Below are 20,910 nucleotides of genomic sequence, written 5' to 3' on the forward strand. Positions count from 1 at the left end.
ACTACAGCTAGTAATTCCTCATGCCTTGTTTCCTACCTTGATAAGAAAGACCATTCTGCTCAGCTTTTAAAAGAAGAATTATCCAATTTAGATTTAACTGGTCAATATAATTATTTTTGTCCTGTATAAAGATTGGATTTGGGGGTAATTTCCTGCTTCCATTTGAAAAGAAGCACTCTGTATCAGACACTTTGTTTCCACTGCACCCAAAAACAGCCATGACACTTCACTTGCCTGAACAGGTATGCACAATAAAAAGGACAGCAAATTCATGACAGACAGCCCTGGCAGGATCTGGTGCTCCAGGAACATTGAGGAGTGATAGCTTGCCATTTCTTCCTCACTCAGGTTGCGATTCTGGTGAATACTAGCAAGGCGGTGGTCCATAACCATCATATAAATCATCAGCCCCATCACCGGAATACAGAAAACCAGACTCACCAGGAAGGCTCGTTTCCACCTTGAAATTAAAAAAAAAAAAAAGGAAAATCTCTTTTGTAGGTAGTCAACAATTCTAAATCACATATAATACACAGAGACAATAACTTATGACTACCCCTCCCAGGAAAATATTGGCTTCTGACACTCAAGCATGGCTGCCAACTTTTAATGAGAAGTCCAAAATTGTAACGAACGAGACATTTGGAATTACTCACTGCTTGATTTCTCGTTTGTGGTCAAGGTGGCTTGCTGATCGATCCTTCTTGACTAAAGATGCTTCAAAACCTAAGTTCTAAGGAGAGACAAGAGAAAATTATTTTAAAATATGCCACTAGGGAGATTTTTAGCCAGGCTATCGTGTAAAATATATTCATCTTTCTCAAAGGCACAAGCATTTTCCCTATTAGGAAATAAATGATGTCAAATAGTCATTTAGCAAAATTAGGGCATTGTACCTCTTCTTATTTGTTAGTTCTCCATCCAACTGGCTTATCCAACTGAAGGACGGTCATTCATTTATTCTTTTTCCCTGACTCCAGGGCTGGTGCTCTATTCACTGAGCCATCTAGCTGCCCCTTAATTTTATTTTATACTCAAAACACCAGAATACAAATACAGAAGAGAAAAAAAACAAAAAATGCATCATAAACTGGAATTTAAATAGAAAGTAAAAAAGGGAAAAAAAAGGATGTCATGTGCATAGCAGAATATAAGAGAGGATTCAAAATATGTAACAATACATTTTCATTTCAAGAAAGCCTGTATGGTAAATATTATACATTGTGTTGAAAGCTGTCCATCTTTTCTTTGCTTCCTTGTAAGCTGTCTTTTGTTCTCTGCTGTGTACTTTTTTACTTTGTTCTTCCCCACCCAAGGCTACAATTAAGTGCAGATATGTTTCTCTACAGCTATAGATATATACATTTATACATACACATATAGACATATACCTTCCCAAACACATTCACTCTTGATCTTTGTTTTTATGTTTGTGCACAGTCATTCATTTATTAATGGTGCTCCATACATCAAAAGGTAGTTAAATCTCCCCTCTTCCTGCCAAGCCAAACAATTAGAAAGAAGCATAAAAGCACAATTTGTCACTTTGGCACGTTCTTATATACTTATGCTTTGAAGACCGACTGAGGACAGTAGTCCAAAACACTGGTTGATAGAACGGTAGAGACAGCCATAATCTAATGTGCTGATGCTGCTCTCAGTTAACCAGTTTCCTGACAGTGCACATGTTATACACAGATATAGACATGTATCCTCAGTACAAACAAGGAACACCGAGTCATTTAACACTTGGGTTTGGTAGTACACTAACCTACAGGATGAATGTTTCTTGGGCACCAGTCACTATTCCTAATGTCTCAGGAAAAGATCATTTACAAAAGTAATTCTGTCATAATGAAAAAGAAAGAGGAAAAAAGGAACCAGAAAACTAAGTCTCATCAGATGACAGCAACAGTCATAATGACAGACAGAAAAAAAAGTACATTCAATTGTTGGGGCTAAAGTCTGGTAACATTTCTTTAGATGGAGGGGGGCAGGGGGAGTTCTTATCTTGACCCTGACACTAGCTGTGTGACCACCTCTCTGAGGTGAAGTTTCCTTAACTGTAAAATGGAAGTAATGATGCCTGTGGCAATCACCTCACTAGGCTGTCATGAGTTTGTGATACCATGCAAACCTTTAAGCACCATACAGATGCCAATTATTGGTATTGCTGTTTTCTGCCAAAGACCTTGCCATCCATTATCTCTCCTGATCCAGCACCTGGATTAGATACTATTTATATGAATTACAAACTTGGTGAAAAAAAGAAGAATTAAAGAAAGCACCTATTTGCCATCCTAAGTACTGTCCAATGAATAACAGAAAGTCTTTCACAGTGAAGTCCAGAGAATCTTAGGAAGTGGAGGAGAGAAGCCTCCTCTGTGGAGTAGCATGGCACCAATATTAGCAGAGCTTTTCTTTCTTCTTGTGTGCAGGGGGCAGCAAGGAGGAATGGGAAACTGGCCCCCCTCCAACCCCACTCCCCTATAACCATGTTCTACAAATATTCAAGTTAAATTCCATGAGATAAAAAGTCATAAGTCCAGATCAAGTTCTAGTGTGACAAGGGTCAATGAAGTGTCTCTATGGCTGATCTAGAGTACAGCCACCAACCTGTGGTCCAAGAACAGGAAGTGGGGGGGGGAGGAAGTGGGGGAAGGGTTGGAGGAAGGAAGAGAGGATTACAAGGGCTCTTTCTCATTCAATGACTCAATAGAGGAAGGCAGAATTGTCAGAGAATAGCAAACATGCTTCCTACAGACTACAGGTTTTACTCACATGTGTTTTCCCATTTTTTACATATGGATGCTGGCATAATCAGTGAAATACAAATTCACTTCAAATTGTTACTAAACTCACAGCAGCTTTTTGTTATATCTATTTTTGTCAATCATTCCTCTGTATGGATCTGCCAAATTTTTTTATGTTAAAAAGGAGTTCTCATACTCAAAAAGGCTGAGAATCAATGATGGAGAGTTTGTTATATCGAATACTACTTGAAATAGACAAGTTACAAAAATTTAAATAGTTCTGAGGTATCACTTCACAAAAGATGAAAATAGTCTTTGTTAGAGGGGCTATGGGTACATGGACTTGCTTATACAGTTCTTTAGGAGCTGTGAAGTAATGGGTCCAACCCCTCAGTAAAACAATTTGGCATTATTTAAGAAAAGTCACTTAACTGTTCATAGCCTTTACTCCACTATTTCCAATACAAGGCATATATGCCAAGGTCAAAAACAAAAAGAGAGGTCCCACCTATATCAACATATCCCATAGCAGCATTTTGTTGTGGCAAGAAAAAACTAGAAACAATGGAGATGCCCATCAATGGCAGCTAGGTGGTGCAATGGATTGTATACTGTACGGGAAGACCTGAGTTCAAATTCAGCTTCAGCTATTTACTGTGTGACCTTGGGCAAGTCATCAAAACACTGTTTGCTCAGTTTCCTCAACTGGAAAATGGGGATAACAATAGTACCTATCTTCCAGAGTGGTTGTAAGGAAAAATGAGACAAAATGCAAACCTTAAAGAGCTATACGAATGCTCGCTATCAATCGAGGAGCAGCTGAACAAATTGTGACATGAATGTAATCGTGTTATATAACTGGAAAAAGCCATCAAAAACAACAAATATGAGGAAATCAGAAAAACATGATTAGCTCCTTTTTTGAACTGAAATAGAATAAGGTACAAAGAACCAGTAGAGCAAAATCTAGTAGTCATGACTACTAGATGTTAATGAAAACAACAGTAAAAAGCAGCCAAACTTCGATTAATTGCAATAACCAACCCTAGCACTAAAGAAAAAGATGATGAAACACACTTCCCCCTCTCAGTAAAGAGGTGGGGGGCTATGGGAGCATAATGTCACATGCACTGTCAGACTGGCCCATCGATCTAGCAGTGTTGCTTCACTGTTTATCTTTGTTACAAGGGCAAGTTAAGTGATTTGGTTCAGTATGTTGAGAAATGACTATGGAGCAAAAGCTAAAAACATCTCTAAAAACCTAAAAAAGAAAGAAAGAAATGAGCTATTATTAGTTGGGGCTTGGCAATATTTTTGTTATTGGAAGAGGCTCATTTGGATGGTTTTGTTTAAATGAGCTTTTCTGTGTACTACGTATATCCTCATTTAGAGATGAACACAATAAATTGCTGGAGAACAGAGGAGAAATCAACTATATGGATAGGTATTTGGTCTTTCAGTTCCTTTTTCCAATGCATAAATAATAGTTATATACTTTCACAAAAAAAAAACCAAAAACAAAAACCCCAGGTAAGCGATGTCCATGTTTTCTTTCACAACCAATTTTTTTTAGTTTTCCACATCTACTTCAAGGATAACCATGACTACAGAGAGATCTGTATTTTATACCTGATAAATGACTTAGATCTTTCTGTCCTGCTCTTTTTTTTTTGATGAGGAGGATCAGCAGGAGGCTGAGAGGATTCTGAGAGTGGGGAAAACTGACTTACTCAAAAGTCCTTCTGATTGAGTCGAGACAAAACTTGTTGGGAAAAATATGAAGGGTCACATAAAGCACCCCAGACTTCTGTCTCTGTTGCTGAGCCAGAAAAGAGTGATTCTAGGGGATTTTCAGGGAACTGGTTAATTTGGCTAGAATTATTCCAGGTTACAATTCAATACTAGAGAGCATAAGTATGAAATCTTGAGCTGAGCAAATCAGACAGTCAGTTAGAAAGCTCTGATCGATAACGAAATAATGAAGAAAAGGAAAATCTTGGTACTTACTTGTATCGTATTGATAATATCTCTAGGGCCGATAATCTCTGGATCATATTTGATATGCGCTTTGTTGGTGGCCAGAGCCACAGAGCAGTAGAAGATCCCTCTGGTTTTCATAAGGGTAGATTCTATTTTATGCACACAGGAAGCACATGTCATTCCTCTCACCTGTTAAATAAAAACATTTGAAAAAAAATTTAAAAAAAATAAAAACATTTGTTTCTTTCAGAAATAACTTTGTGCTGTACATTGCATTATGGCTAATTAAAGTCACAGGTATACATAAGACAACATTTTATACAACCAGCAGGTGGCAATATATTTTCATATAAATATGTACGTACGCATGTCTGTGATTGTGCATGTATGTAATTCTCTGTAACCTAGGCTCCCTCTAGTACTGTTCAGAGATGATTACTGAAACATGTACTGAGTAGTAACATTGGAATAGGCTATTTATCTAGATTTTAGGGTTGTTTTTTTTAAAGTGAAATCATCTGGACCAGTCTACTTGCTTTAATATATCTTCCATAAAATAGCTTGCGATATGTTGTAAAAATAAAGAACTGCATTTTTACTCATAAATAAAGAAATGAAAAGAGAACGCATATTCATCAAAAAAAGACCCATGTATAGTAGAGAACATCAACATATGAGAATCTCTTCTCTTTTTCAAAGACAGATTCCACAACCTATGCTAGCTACCCTATCTCTACGAACTGTGCCATGACATTCTTCCCCATGTCCAATTCAATCCTTCATGTTACAGTTAAACTAATTTCTTCTTATTCTGATTCTTCCTGGAGATGGCAATAGACCCAGCCACCATCCTTTGTAGGATAACCCTTCACCTATATCACTTACAAGCCTGTCATGAAATCTTCATGCCCTATGTGAGTTATCCCAATTCTTTTAGCCTTTCTTCCGAGGTTTGATTTTCTAACCCTCTGACCATCTTTGCGGTTCTACTCTGAATCATCCCCAAGTACTCCATGGAAGGCTTTTAAGAAGGTCTTACTTACAATAAGTTCCAGAACCCCATCCCCTTCATCAGCATTTTCCATGACCACAGCTCCAAATCCAAGTTCCCTGATGAATTCTGCTATCATTGGGGGCTGCACAACAGCAGCATTGTATCTTACTTCTGCCTTGCCAGCCATCAGGGCCACGAGCACAGAATATATCCCTGAGAACATTAATAAAAAAAAACAATGCAGACAACATAATACCTATGGGAAAGGAAGGGTTTTGTGATTATCTTTTAATTTTCAGTTGAAACTAAGGCCAATGGCAAAAATGTCTAAAATTAAACTAGAGAAATTAACCTTTAAGCACAGAACACAGACTGGCTGGAGGGACTGGTGTTAATGAGTTCAGTACCCTGTAAAAAGGAACCTACATATCTTGGGAAACCAAAGGTGGCAGGAAGAAATCAGCACTTGATAAAAAGCTTTTTCTTCAAGAAAAATGGATGACTCATTGAGGCAGTGCTCCATCAGACATGGTCTCAAAATGATTGCTTTGCATGTGTTGCCTTTTTTTCCCCAACATGACTAAGCCCCACAAAGTCAGAGCCCAGGTCTTATCTAAACTTTGTTATTTCAACCAGTGGATAGCATAGGGCTTGGTCTGTATACAGTTAAGTGCTTAGTCACATGTGCTCAATTGGATTTGTTGAATGCAAGTGCTAAAGGTGACTCTAGCAAAAAAGTCAAGAAAGGACCAATGTACACATTGCAATATTATTAAATAAAACTATTTTTCTTCTACTATTCTATAATCTTCCAGTATGTTAGATTATTTTATTTTTCTCAATTACACGTAAAAAACTTTTTTAACATTCATTTCTCAAAATTTTGAGTTCCAAATTTTTTCTTCCTCCCTTCCCCAACTTGAGAAGGCAAGCAATTTGATAGGCTATGTATATGCAAAACATATTTCCATATTAGCCATGTTGCAAAAGAAAACACAGACCAAAACAAAACCAAGAAAAATAAAGTTTAAAAAGTATGCCACAGAGGCAGCTAGGTGGCGCAGTGAGAAGAGCACCAGCCCTGGAGTCAGGAGGACCCGAGTTCAAATCCAGCCTCATACACTTGCCACACTTACTATCTGTGTGACCTTGGGCAAATCACTTAACCCCAATTGCCCTGCCTTCCCCACTCCAAAAAAAAAAAAGTATGCCACAATTGGCATTCAGACTCCATCAATTCTTTCTCTGGAGGTGGATGGCATTTTTCATCATAAGTCCTTTGGGATTGTCTTAGATCAGTGTATTGCTAAGAACAGCTAAGTCATTCACAGTTGATCATTGTATAATATTGCTGTTATTGTGTTCAGTGTTCTCCTGGTTCTGCTCACTTCACTCTGCATCAGTTCACATGAGTCTTAGTATGTTAGATTATCTAAAAGGTATCCCATACTTCAAATTCCTGGATATACAGATTAGTAATGGAAGAATTCATTAGCAAAACAACTACCATATACTTAGATATGAATCTTCTATAAATGTTGTCTCATCTTTCTAATCAATCAATAAACATTTATTAAATACTATGTGTTGGCACTGGGGGATACAAAGACAAAAACCAAACAAGAGTCCCTACCCCTAAGAAGCTTATCATCTACTAGAGGGAACAACAAGTTCACAAATGAGTAAAAATAGGCCTTTGTTGTTTATTCGTTGTCTTTGTACCCCCAATGCTGACATCATTTGTCAATAACAATCAATAAAATGAAATGTTATTGCATCATAAAAAATTATGAAAGTGACAGTTTTGGAGAAATCTGGGTAGACTTGTATGAAGTGATCCAGAGTGAAGTAAGCAGAACCAAGATAACAATTTGCACAATGACAACAACACTGTAAAGGAAAACAACTTCGAAAAACTAAGAACTCTGATCAGTGAATGACCAATCTTGATTCTAGATGATGAAATATATATCTCCTGACAGAGAGGTGAGGGACTCAGGATGTAGAATAACACATATTTTTAGATATGCCCAATGTGGGAATTTGTTTTGCTTAACTATGTATACTTGTAGGCCAGTTTGTCTAGAGTGTAGAGTTCATGAGGATGCTTAATGTATAATTAGCCTGGAAAGATAGGCTGGAGCCAGACTGTGAAGAGTTTTAAGTGCCAAATAAAGAGTTTATATCTCCTCCTAAATTCCACAGGGAAGCACTGATGTTTCTGGAGCAGGGGAGTGGCATGGTCAGGCCCAAGCATAAGTGATAGCAATTTGGCAACTTGTGGAAAAGCAATTGTAGACAGGAGAGACTGGAGAGAGAACCCAATTAATCCACTATAACAATGCAGGTGAGAGGTGGTGAGAGTCTGGACTAGGGTGGTTGTGGTTTGAGCCGTGAGAAGGGTATGGGTGTGAGAGATTTTGAGGAAGTGGAAATAACAAGACTTGACAACTGATTAGATATAGTGAGTGAAAAGTCAACAATGACCCCCCAGGATCATTGGCAATGGAAGAAAGGTGATATCCTTGACAAAGATAGGGAAGTTAGGAGATGAGAGTTAAAGGTTTACAGTGAAAGAGGAATTTTGTTTTGGAAATACTGAGTGTGAAATCACTGGATCTTAGATTTAGAGCTAGAAACGAGCTTCAAGGTCATCTAAGCCAACCCCTTACAGAAGAGGAAATGAGGCCTGGTGGGGTGAAATAACTTGCTCAATCTGGTTTCCCAGCCCACAGTACTAAGAAGTGAAAATAGGGAGTGAAAGATAAAACTATAAAAGGCAGATAGGACCAGCAGATGGGGACCTCTCAGGGATGGGGAGGAGAGCCTCATACTCCTTCATGACCAGAGGATATTGTTTCAAAGTTCAATTCAACTACAGACATCAAAGAGGGAAAGAAAGGCCCAATATATACAAGTATTCACAGCAGCACTTTTTCTTTTTTTTGCCATAGCAAAGAAATGGAAACAAAGTAGGTATCAACTGATTTGGAAATAGCTAAACAAATTGTAACATAAGAATACTTAATGGGACATCCAGGTGGAGATGTTAAGCAGAAAAATATGAGAGTTTTATACATAGATCTGGGATCCATTTGCAGATATAATAGTTGAATAGGTAGGAGCTGAAGAGATCACTAGCAGGGAGAGAGCAAGGGAGAGGGAGAGAGGAAAGGAGGGAGGAGGAGAGAGAGAGAGATAGAATAAAAAGGAAAGAAAGAAAAGAGCCCAGGACGGATCCCTGGGGTACTACTACAGGGAAGCAGACATGGATGAAAATCCTGCAATGAGACCAAGAGGATGGGTTAGACATGGAGAAGTAGAATCAACAAAATAAGGTCACCAAAACAAAGAGAGGAGGGTTTCCAAAGGAAGAGGGTGCTGTCCAGCAATGAAGAGAATTAAGTCAAGAAGGAAAAGGACTGAAAAAATGCACTGGATTTAGCAATAAAGAGATCATTTGGTGACCTTGGGAAAAGTAGTTTCCTGGTGACACAGAAGCCTAATTACAAGGAATTACAAGGCAAAGGAAGTGAAAGGTAAAAAAGTATAAGTAGTGAGTGTAGAAAGCTTCTAGGAGAGTTAGAGGGGCGGAGCCAAGATGGCGGCTGGAAAGCAGGGACTTGCGTGAGCTCCCTACCAGGTCCCTCCAAAAACCTATAAAAAATGGCTCTGAACAAATTTTAGAACTGCAGAACCCACAAAATAGCAGAGGGAGGCAGAGCTCCAGCCCAGGACACCTGGATGGTTGCTGGGTGAGGTTTATCACACACGGAGCTGGGAGCGGAGCTCAGTGTGGGTGGCGGCAGGACCAACCAGACCAGGAGCCGGGCAGAACAAGCCCTAGCGCCCTGAATCAGTGAGCTGTGGCAGTTACCAGACTTCTCAACCCCCAAACACCAAAGACAACAGAGAAGGTTAGTGGGAAAAGCTGTGGGGGACAGAGTGGAAGGAGTTCCCGGTTCAGCCACTGCCCCAGGGGCAGCGGAGGTGGTGCAGCTACAGAACTACAGCTGCAGTTGCTTCCAGCCCCAGGCCCACCTGGTGGGAGGAATTAAGTGGTGGATCAGAGCAGGAGTGCAGAGCCTGCTGAAGATTTTCGTCAGATCCAGGTTGGTGGTTCTTGGGGAAGGAGGAGTGCTGGTGTGGCAGAGCTGGCTGTATAGAAATAGCTCTGAAAACAACAGCGCATCCCCTAAAGCTTGGAACAAAGAACTCTCTACTCTTCAAGCAGTCATACCCTGCTGAAAAACTCAAGAGTCAAGTAAGTTGGCTGGGAACATGGCCAGGCAGCGAAAATGGACTCAGATTCAATCTCAGACTTTGGAATCTTTCTTTGGTGACAAAAAAGACCAAAACATACAGACAGAAGAAGTCAACAAAGTCAAAGAGCCTACATCAAAAGCCTCCAAGAAAAACATGAACTGGTCTCAGGCCATGGAAGAGCTCAAAAAGGATTTGGAAAAGCAAGTTAGAGAAGTAGAGGAAAAATTGGGGAGAGAAATGAGAATGATGCGAGAAAACCATGAAAAACATGCTATAGGAGAACCAAAAAAAATACTGAAGAAAACAACAACTTAAAAAATAGACTAACTCAAATGGCAAAAGAGCTCCAAAAGGCCAATGAGGAGAAGAATATCTTGAAAGGCAGAATTAGCCAAATGGAAAAGGAGGTCCAAAAGACCACTGAAGAAAATACTACCTTAAAAATTATATTGGAGCAAGTGGAAGCTAGTGACTTGATGAGAAATCAAGACATTATGAAACAGAACCAAAGGAATGAAAAAGTGGAAGACAATGTGATATATCTCATTGGAAAAACCACTGACCTGGAAAATAGATCCAGGAGAGATAATTTAAAAATTACTGGACTACCTAAAAGCCATGATCAAAAAAAGAGCCTAGATATCATCTTTCAAGAAATTATCAAGGAGAACTGCCCTGACATTCTAGAGCCAGAGGGTCAAATAGAAATTGAAAGAATCCACGGATCGCCTCCTCAAAAAGAAAACTCCTAGGAATATTGTTGCCAAATTCCAGAACTCCCAGATCAAGGAGAAAATACTGGAAGCAGCCAGAAAGAAACAATTTGAGTATTGTGGAAACACAATCAGAATAACACAGGATCTAGCAGCTTCTACCTTAAGGGACTGAAGGGCTTGGAATATGATATTCTGGAGGTCAACAGAGTCAGGATTAAAACCAAGAATCACCTACCCAGCAAAGCTGAGTATCATGCTCCAAGGCAAAATATGGACTTTCAACAAAACAGAGGACTTTCAAGCTTTCTCAGTGAAAAGAACAGAGCTAAACAGAAAATTTGACTTTCAAACACAAGAATCAAGAGAAGCATGAAAAGGTAAACAAGAAAGAGAAATCCCAAGGAACTTACTAAAATTGAACTATTTTGTTTACATTCCTACATGGAAAGATGATGTGTATGATTCATGAGACCTCAGTATTAGGGTAGCTGAAGGGAATATGCATATATATGTATATATATGCATATATATATATGTGTGTATGTGTGTGTGTGTATTATGTGTATGTACATATATATGTGCATATATATATGTGTATGTGTATGTGTGTATATATATAGACAGAGGGCACAGGGTGAGTTGAATATGAAGGGATGATATCTAAAAAAAAATCAAATTAAGGGATGAGAGAGGAATATACTGAGAGAGGGAGAAAGGGAGAGATAGAATAGGATAAATTATCTCGCATAAAAGTGGCAAGAAAAAGCAGTTCTGTAGGAAGGGAAGAGGGGGCAGGTGAGGGGGAATGAGTGAAGCTTGCTCTCATCAGAATTGACCTGAGGAGAGAATACCATACACACTCAATTGGGTATCTTACCCCACAAGAAAGAAGGAGGAAGATAAAAAAGGGGGGATGATAGAAGGGAGGGCAGATAGGGGGAGGAGGTAATCAAAAACAAACCCTTTTGAAAAGGGACAGGGTGTCAAGGGAGAAAATTCAATAAAGGGGGATAGGTTAGGAAGGAGCAATATATAGTTAGTCTTTCACTACATGAGTATTGTGTAAGGGTTTTACATAATGATACACATGTGGCCTATGTTGAATTGCTTGCCTTCTTAGGGAGGGTGGGTGGGGAGGGAAGAAGGGAGAGAATGTGGAACTCAAAGTTTTAAAAACAGATGTTCAAAAACAAAAAAAAGTTTTTGCATGCAACTAGGAAATAAGATACACAGGCAATGGGGTGTAGAAATTTATCTTGCCCTACAAGAAAGGAAGGGAAAAGGGGACTTGAGGGGAGTGGGGTGACAGAAGGGAGGGCTCACTGGGAAAGGGGGCAACCAGAATATACGCCATCTTGGAGTGGGCGGGAGGGTAGAAATGGGGAGAAAATTTGGAATTCAAATCTTGTGAAAATCAATGCTGAAAACTAAATACATTAAATAAATTTTTTAAAAAAGTACTATATAGAAAGCTTCTAGAAGTTCACCTGTGAAAAGGAAGAGAGAGATTGGATGACAGCTTGAATGAATGCTAGGGTCAAGTGAAGGTTTTTGGTATGGGTACATCTGAAGGACATTGAGAAGAAAGCAGTGGGTAAAGGGAAGTTGAAAAGTCAGGAAAGATAAGGGATGATTGATGGGGCAAGCTGCCAGAGATTATGAGAGGGACTAGGACCAAGAGTTGGCCCTGGCAAAGAGGAACAAAAGAGGAGAGGATAAAGGACAATGCTAAAGTGATCTGAAGTGTAAAGTTGGGGAAAAGAGGAAGAGAGCACAATGGATGGCCTCAATTTTTTGAGTGAAGTATGAGGCAAGGTCCTATGTTGAAGAGTGGAGAGATAGTGGTGTATATACATTAAGAAGAGACTGGGAACAGCTTCTATGGGGAGTTAGGTTTAGAAGAATGGGGCAAAAAAATCATCTTTTACATGAAGTATTTATATTAAGTACCTGCTATGTGCATGGCATTTCAAATGAAAAAATGAGATTTATAGACAGATCCAGTTAAAACTGGTCTTAATAGGTCAATAGAATAGAATAGATAATTCAAAATTAGAACCCAAAACTTTCAGACTAGTGTTTGATAAACCCAATATAACAATATATTTGGGAAGGGAATTGGTCAACAATATAAATATTGGCTATATATTTCTTATTTAATAGAGTGAAACTTTACTAATTTAGAATATTCTCGGGAAAGGTCAGGCTGTGAAAAGTCTGAATCATGAGTCCAGATCTGTGATTTTCATCAGTAAATGGATTTCCTGGAGTGGAAACTCTCTCCATCAATGAAGACTGGTAACTCAACTATAATTTCTAATTTTGTTGAGGAGTTCCCTGGGGCCACTGAGAAGTTAAGTAACTTGCTCAGGGACACAGAGTTAGTAAGCCAATGAAGGTAGGATGTGAACCCACATCTTCCTGACTCCACCCATTAATACCATTTTGCCTGTCCTGAATCATAGGTTATTTCAAAACAGTACAGTATACAGTCTTTCTAAATCTGGCTGGTATAAAACCTGGTGTGGCCAACTGATAAAAGCCAACTAACTGGCTTCTATCAGCCATGTTCCTAGTCTCCCAAGGTAAGAGACAAGAGACTAAGATGGAATTTGAAGTTGGTTCCAACTGGACTTTGAAGGCTGTGAATTTACTGCCAGAACTTCCTAGCCACTGACATAACTCATGCCGTGGACCTCAGCTCTGGGGATTTAACGTGCTCACTGGAGCAGCTCCAGAACCTTTGAAGACTCCTTCGATCTCCTCTTAAACCACCCAACATTCACAGTAAATATATTTTTAACATGGTAATTTTGTGTAATCATCTTTTAGTGCATGAATATATACATTCACACCTACATATATGCATAAAGAGTTCTCATTTTATGAGTGTGGTCTATATTTAGGTGACATATTCAGATTAATTAGGATAAGTGCTACTTGATCACTTTTCAGTATTCATACTATGACCCCGGCTATGGTAATAAGTGAATATATGAATATATATGAATATATCTATATATCTTATATGTGCCTAGTTATTTAATACCATATCCCCCATTAAATAGGGGAATAGGCAGGGACTGTGGGTTTTTTGTTTTTGTTTGCCTTTCTTTGTACCCCCAGCACTTAGGACAGTTCTAGGCACACAGTAAGGGTTTAATAAATGTTTTTTAATTAATTGATTGATTTTAATCAGAGACAGAGTAAAAGAACATTTGGCCCAACACGTGTCCACATTGGAATTACAAGAGGCTGAAATAATGAAGTTTCACTAAATTAATGAAGCACACATACAGAGTAACACTTGGTTAAACGGTATTGACAATTATTGCATTAGAGACAGTATGGTCATAAACTGTCACAATGATAAGGTGTCTTTCTTCACATACAAGATGGTTTAATATTTCCCATTAACAGGATACAGATACTGAAGGTTTTTTCCTCAATAGTGGGGATGGGCTTCCAATCACCTAGCCACACTTACTTGGCTCCTTGTAACTAATACTGTGTTCTTGCAATTAACATAAACAGGTATAGAAGAGAAAACAGACCTGTAACCTTGATCTCATCAGCCGAGGATTTTCCAATAAGCTAAATTATTTTTATTCTGTGTGAAAATTTATGACAAATATGAAAACAAATTATACTGGCTAAAAAATCTGAGTTAGGTTGAAACAACTCAAAAGCCACATTCTCTATAAAGTTTTCTCTGGTTGAGGGCCACATGGGGGACTGTGGAAAAGACTTGGGGATTTTAATGATGTGAAAACTCAGTGAGTCAATGAGTCAACAGAGATATGGCAGCCAAAAAGTTGGTGCTGCCCTAGGCTACAGCATCCAGAATCCATCACTTTACAACTAGACTACTTCAGTAGCCTTCTGGGGGATCTGCTTGCCTTAAGTCTCTCCCCACTCTGGTCCAACAAGGTCACACACCCCCTCCATATTCAATAAAGTCCAGTGGCTCCCTATCACCTCCAGGATCAAATATAAATTGCTCTGTTTGGCCTTTAAAGCGCTTTATAACTTAGCCCCCTCCTATCTTTCCAGTCTTCTTACACCTTATTTCCATCTATGTATTCTTCAATCCAGTGACACTGGTCTCCTGGCTGTTCCATGAACAAGATGCTCCATCTCTGGGCATTTTCTCTGGCTGTCCCCCACGCCTGGGATGCTTCCCTCCTTATCTCCACCTTTGGGCTTCCCTGGTCTCAACTAAAATCCCATCGTCTAAAGAAACCTTTTCCTAATTCCTCTTAATTCTACTTATTTATACATACACACATACACACACACACACACACATATATATATATGTATAATTCTAGCTATATCTTTATTATTTCCCATTTATCCTATATATAGCTTGTGTGTACATAGTTCTTTGGTTACTGTCTCCCCCATTAGATTGTAGACTCTTTGAGGGCAGGGGTTATCTTTTGCCTCTTTTTGTATCCCCATTGCTTAACACGGTAGGCGCGCGCGCGCACACACACACACACACACACAGAGTAGGTGCTTAATAAAGGTTTACTGACTGACAGATCCTGAGAAGTAGTAGAACATGTTGGGAGTTCCATGTGCAGCTCTGGGGACCACATTTTAGGAAAGAGTGATAAGCTAGAATGTGTCCAGAAGAGGGCAGCAAGAACCTAATAGGGATGAAGAGCATGTTTATAAGAGGATCAGTTGGACTGGTGATGTTTAGCCTGGAGAAGAGAAGATTTAGAAAGCTATGTTCAAGTGTCCAAAAGGCTGTCCTGTGGTGCAGAAATGAGACTTGGACTGCTTGACCCCACTGGGCGGAACCAGAAGCAATGGGTAGAAGCTCTGTAGACAGGCAAGATGTCAGCTGGCCAGATGGAGCAGAAAAACATTCTAACAATTATTAGAGCTATCCAAAAATAAAATGGGCTGGCCTGGAAGGGTTGGGCTAGATGGACCCCGAGGTTGCTTTGAACTCTTCTCTTCTATGACTTTTCTCCCCAGAACTCACAGAATGTTCCGGTTTGCATCTCTCTAGTGTATTAAGCCTATAGCATCATGAGCTCTAGTTACAGCTCTATTTGTATCACATCCCCCTAGAAGACTTGATGTTCCATGAGGGCAGAGATAATGTTTCATTTAAATTCCATTTCTCACTCCAGAAGCTAGCACATTGCTTTCTAAACAGTAGGCATTTAAATGATTGCTGTGGAGCAAATGTTGAATAAGAAATGTCTGATGTGGATTTAACAAGACCTTGCAACCTGAAACCATATTTTTATTATATGACTATATCACCTTAAAATATTTTTATTGAAAACAGAGGAAGGATACAGTGAGATTCTAGACAAACTTGAGACACTTAAACTAAAAGATAAGGTTAAAACTACAGATCCTCATTTTATTTTATTTAAATATTTTTCACATTGGAAAATTAATAAATATTTACTGAATACCAACACGATCAGGTTTTATATCCTTTTTCCAGGGGCTTTAATTACTATTAAAGAAGAATAGGGAATTGGAGCATCTGGGATAAAGACTAGACCAAGAACTTCACAGTGTAGGGCATTCTCAGATAAGGAACCTCTTAGCCGATACAAGTCAGCTTTTGTCTTAGAGTCTTAGAGTTACCCGAAACACTGAGGACGCTAAGGGACTTGCCTGTGACTGCGTAAAACTGTTCAAGTGAAAGAGATGGAACACTTTCTCTATGTAACCAAAGACAGCAACAAAAAAGTTGGTGGTCAAGGGACTAACCTCTTAGTACGTCTTTTAGAGGCCTAGAGTGAGCTCTGGAAATCATTTATGCTTAAAAAGGTTTAAAAAAGAGAGATGCACAAGGGTAGTCTATAGCATCAAGACACCTAGTACCATGCAAAGGACAAAGGGTCTCAAGTGTTAGAAAACAAAGTCAGCTTCCCTAAGTTCCTCACCTTCTTCTCGGCGTAGGTTTCTTTCGATGTTTGCTACACATGAAGCACAAGTCATGCCAGTGACCTGAATGTAACATTTGGCTGGAGTCTTTGCCTCCTCCTTATCATGGACCAGAGGTTTTGGCTCTTCTTTATTGTGAGTTGGCATCATTGGTTTGCTGCATGTTTCATTATCTGAATCTAAAAGCAACATTTCCAATAAAGACTGTGTTATAAACAATAAAAGTTCCATTCTTGGGGGCAGGGTATTTATAGGGTTTGCTTATTTGCAGTGTTACACCAAAAGGTTTATAGTCTATACCAGTGGTTGCCAACCTATGGGCCACTGATCACTGGGGGGCCATGGAGTTATCGCAAGGGCTCTGTTTCATTAATAATATACCTTCTATGGACAAAACACCTTCCATGTGTGGAGTTTTCCAAATATGCATAGATGCTATTGTGATTAATATACTACAAATCCATTTAAAGGAGTCCTAGATAAGTACTTCTTGTCATTGTGTATTTTAAAAGTACAGCTACTGTGTGAGGAATCAACAGATTGTTGGATGGTAGAAAAAGGGTGCTCATAGTACAAAAGGTTGGAACCACACCTGCAGAGATGCTTCCGGGTTATTTGGCTATGCAAATATCCCTGGAATACCTCCAAGTACTTAATAAGTACCAGTAAGGCAGCCATGAGAATCATTAAGTGACTGCTGGGCAGTTTGGTATCTTTCCACCACTCTGACTCCCTATTTCCTTATTACCCAGCCCTATGGAAGTGGAATCTCAATTGAATCAAAAGGGCACAGATTTGGTTAATATCAAGATCTTCTAACCACTGCAAGCCTTCTATGAGTAGGTGCTAGATAAATTAAGTGGGGCTAGCCAGATAAGGGGAACTTTTCAAAATTACTTTTAATGGTCATATACCATATACCATACTTATGATACCCCTCCAGAAGTAGATGTGATTGTTTCAGATAATAAAGGCATTAGTCTCATCCATCCTTCTCTAGTTACCTGATACTTTTTGTAAGGAGGGATTTGGGTAAAAGTCCCTTCTTGTTAATAAATGTTTACTAAGAGAAGCTAAGAAGTAGGAGTTCTGCTCTACTCTGCCCAAGTCAGAACATGCTTCTCCCCTCAAGCAAATAATTGATATCCCTCTTGGGATATCAAAATCACAATGGAAAAGCACTCTTCTGGCCCATAAGGGGCTTTTAAGCACACAAAAAGAGATCAAGTTTACAGAAGAAAATTTAAAAAAGATTGTACCAGTAACTAAATAAAAAGAAGGTAGAGAAAAGGTGGAAATTATTTCATAAATGCTTTTAATGGATCCTCTTGATAACTTAGTTGTATGAACTAACTTTGAAACAGCAAAGACAAGACTAAGTGGCAAGGATCTGCAGGACCTTAAAATGGGTTCAAATCCCAGCTCTGCTACTTATTTCCAACCTGCACAATCTTGGACTTATCCTCTCTGGACCTCTGTTTACCTCAGTAAAAAAGAGACTAACTGATTTTTTAAAGGTCCTCTCCAGCTCTAAATCTATGCTACACTGAAGTATGAGATAATTCCATCTTCTATGAGGCTAAAACAAGCTTAGAGTTGAGAGTGAGAAGACTCTTCATGATGACTACCCCATTCAACAAAAACCCCCTTACATATGCAGCCTAATTTACACAAGTGAAGCTATTATAAAACAAGCAGCTGAAAATGTTACCCTCATTTTCACGAGGTAACATAAGGTCCATTGATCACCCTAACAGTGAGTTGGGGTAAAGGTCAAACTAGATTTGGAATTCCTATCTAATTCTTCATCTGAATCTAACCAAGAAGACCACATTGGTCAAAAAGAGCAATTTTTTTTTCCTAATTAGCTCTAATAGGCAAAAATAAACCTACCTCCTGAAGGCCAAAAAATAACTGGTAAGCCCAAGCTTTTAACTCTATTCAATCGTAAAAAATTAGGCAATGCCTTTGGGCGGATAGCATGACAAAGCATTTATGCCACTAATGAAACACAAGAAATATTCATTAAGCAGCAGCAGACATCAGAGCAGAGGACACGGGAAGAATTCTCTGCAGATCAATGCTAATTAATGCCCTACTGTAAGGTAAAATGCAGGGAATTTTTGCTTCCACCTTTCACCTCCTGGAAACAGAGGGAAGCCTCCACTCTCCCTTGCAGTGTCAGGAAATCCCCATCCAATGTTCCTCCCTTGCTCTGAATCTTCCTTCTAGAATTAACCACCACCTATGACGGTGAGGATTGAGCATAGCCTAGCCTTTCACGTGCAGTGGGCTGATATATGTGAAGAAAACCAAGAGGCTGAATAGCATTGATCACTAATGGCCTTATGTGGTCTTTTCCCACCATGGACAACTGGTTGGGGGCGGGGCCCGCCTGCCTTTCTTCTGTAGCAGAGCTTGTGTTCAAGGGACTTCATTTTGTTCAAATTTTGGCAAAAGCTCGAGTCATTCCCCCAAGTATAGGGAACTAGATTCTGCCAGCGTCTTAGCTACTTTCCTGGTCATGGGAAAACAATCTGAAGTGTTGGCCCTACGCTGGTATTTAATACCCGGGAAGAGTACCAAGAAATACCAGAGTTGCCAGGGGAAAAATTCCAAAAGGTATCTCATTTTCTAAGGCAATAGTTTACCCCAGACAATGGGTAAACCTAGTTTATTTCCTAGCTTAATCTTGCTTTAAAGATCCCTCCTTTCTTCAAAATTACCAATAATTACTCAGAAACCCAGCTCATGCAAATAATCAGTTAATAATGGCATTCACTTAAAGTTTTCTTTCAGATTAATTGGGTTATTTCAAGTCAGAGAGAAAACTTAACCCTTAACCTATTTATTCTTCTGCAATTTTGACACCTTTTAAGTGTAAAAGAATCTTAAATTATAGAAGTTTAACTAGGCAGCATGACTTCCAAATGCAGGCCCATAAACCAGCCAATATTTGGCTGTTTTCCAGGCAAATGACTAGTCAAGCAGAACAAGAGAAGCCTCCACCTAACCAAAGATGGGCCTAAGGGCTTCAGAGGGTCAGAACAAGGGAGTCAAATAAACCAGTTTCTTTTCATGAGCTTTCTTTCCTATAGGCTGTATCAGCATTCAATTCAACAAACATTTACTAATCTCCTACTAAGTGCAAGACTGTGCTGGGCCATAGCCACAAGGAGTCTCACTGTATTGGGGGTTCAGTATGTACAGAGAAGTGAAGTAAGAAAATAAGGGTGAGAGTGCTAATGTGTGAGAGTTCTCGACTTTTAGGGCTGAGAACTTGGATGGGGAAAATTTACATCCTTAGTTTCACTAACCTCCAACTGAAATTTAGCATTTCCTTCAATTATTTAAGAGTACAATTCCAAGAAGTGTCCATAGGATTCACCAACAAGGACCAAAACACATTGAACAGGGGGATCATGACAGAATTCCTGGAGGAGCTAGGTAGTATGGGAGTTAGGCCTTGAAGGAAGCTATGGAATCTATGAGGCAGGGAGGAAGAGGAAGTACACCGTGAGCATGTAGGCAGGAGATGAAATGGCAAATGCGGACAACAAGAAGTAGAGTAGGTAGCTACTAAACTGAAGAGATTCAAAAAATTGCCAAAAGAACTTTCAGTGTGTTTCTTCAAACTAAATAATCACTGATAAAGCTGCTGGAGAGATTAATAAAGGTTTGTTTCATTAAACTGCTTCATCTGTTGAAGTTACTGCCCACACAGCCAGGCACTATGTCAATACATCAGCAGAATCAGAAAATGGCAGAATAACAATGATGGATGAAACAGAATTCAGTTCTATCTGAAAAGCCGGGTCCTTCTCTTAGGATCGTCATCTTAACAAGTGTCAGAGTCAACATTCCCACATCAGTAACTAGTTAGTGTTTGCTGAATTGATGGAAGGAAACTTGAAACCTCTTCTGGCCTAATCTCTTCATGACACAGATAAGGAAAAGAAGGCACTGGGAAGCAACTTGTCTAAGGTCACAGAGCTAATTCAGGGCAGTTAGCCCTAGAACTTAGGATTCCGGGCTGTTTCCATCATACTACGCTTCCTTTTGATAATTTTCCTTTGTAACTGCTGTGAAATCCCTTTGATCTGGCGAGATTTCCAGAATTAGAGGTACTAAACCTTCTAGTCTTTCCATGTGATTTTACTAAGACAGGAATAAATATGTGTCAGAGACGAAGTGTTCTGAAATCCTCTATATTAAAGTGAGTGGAGTTAACACCAAGAACAGGTTGCCTCCTGCCATTCAGCTCTTCAACAGTCAA

At 39.2% G+C, this 20,910-nt stretch overlaps 1 protein-coding gene across 1 annotated transcript in view; it reads right to left on the reverse strand.

Moving 5' to 3' along the window:
- The window catches only part of ATP7A (ATPase copper transporting alpha), a 63,487-nt gene that overhangs the window by 20,232 nt on the left and 22,345 nt on the right, over nucleotides 1-20,910 (reverse strand). The window contains exons 5-9 of the mRNA XM_036740328.1: nucleotides 16,634-16,813; nucleotides 5,777-5,940; nucleotides 4,761-4,922; nucleotides 657-733; nucleotides 235-460 (exon numbers count right to left, since the gene is read on the reverse strand). Of these exons, the coding sequence (XP_036596223.1) occupies nucleotides 235-460; nucleotides 657-733; nucleotides 4,761-4,922; nucleotides 5,777-5,940; nucleotides 16,634-16,813 (809 nt within the window). The remainder of the gene's footprint in view (nucleotides 1-234; nucleotides 461-656; nucleotides 734-4,760; nucleotides 4,923-5,776; nucleotides 5,941-16,633; nucleotides 16,814-20,910) is intronic.

Source organism: Trichosurus vulpecula, chromosome X (assembly GCF_011100635.1).
Source record: "Trichosurus vulpecula isolate mTriVul1 chromosome X, mTriVul1.pri, whole genome shotgun sequence".
NCBI classification, from domain to species: domain Eukaryota; kingdom Metazoa; phylum Chordata; class Mammalia; order Diprotodontia; family Phalangeridae; genus Trichosurus; species Trichosurus vulpecula.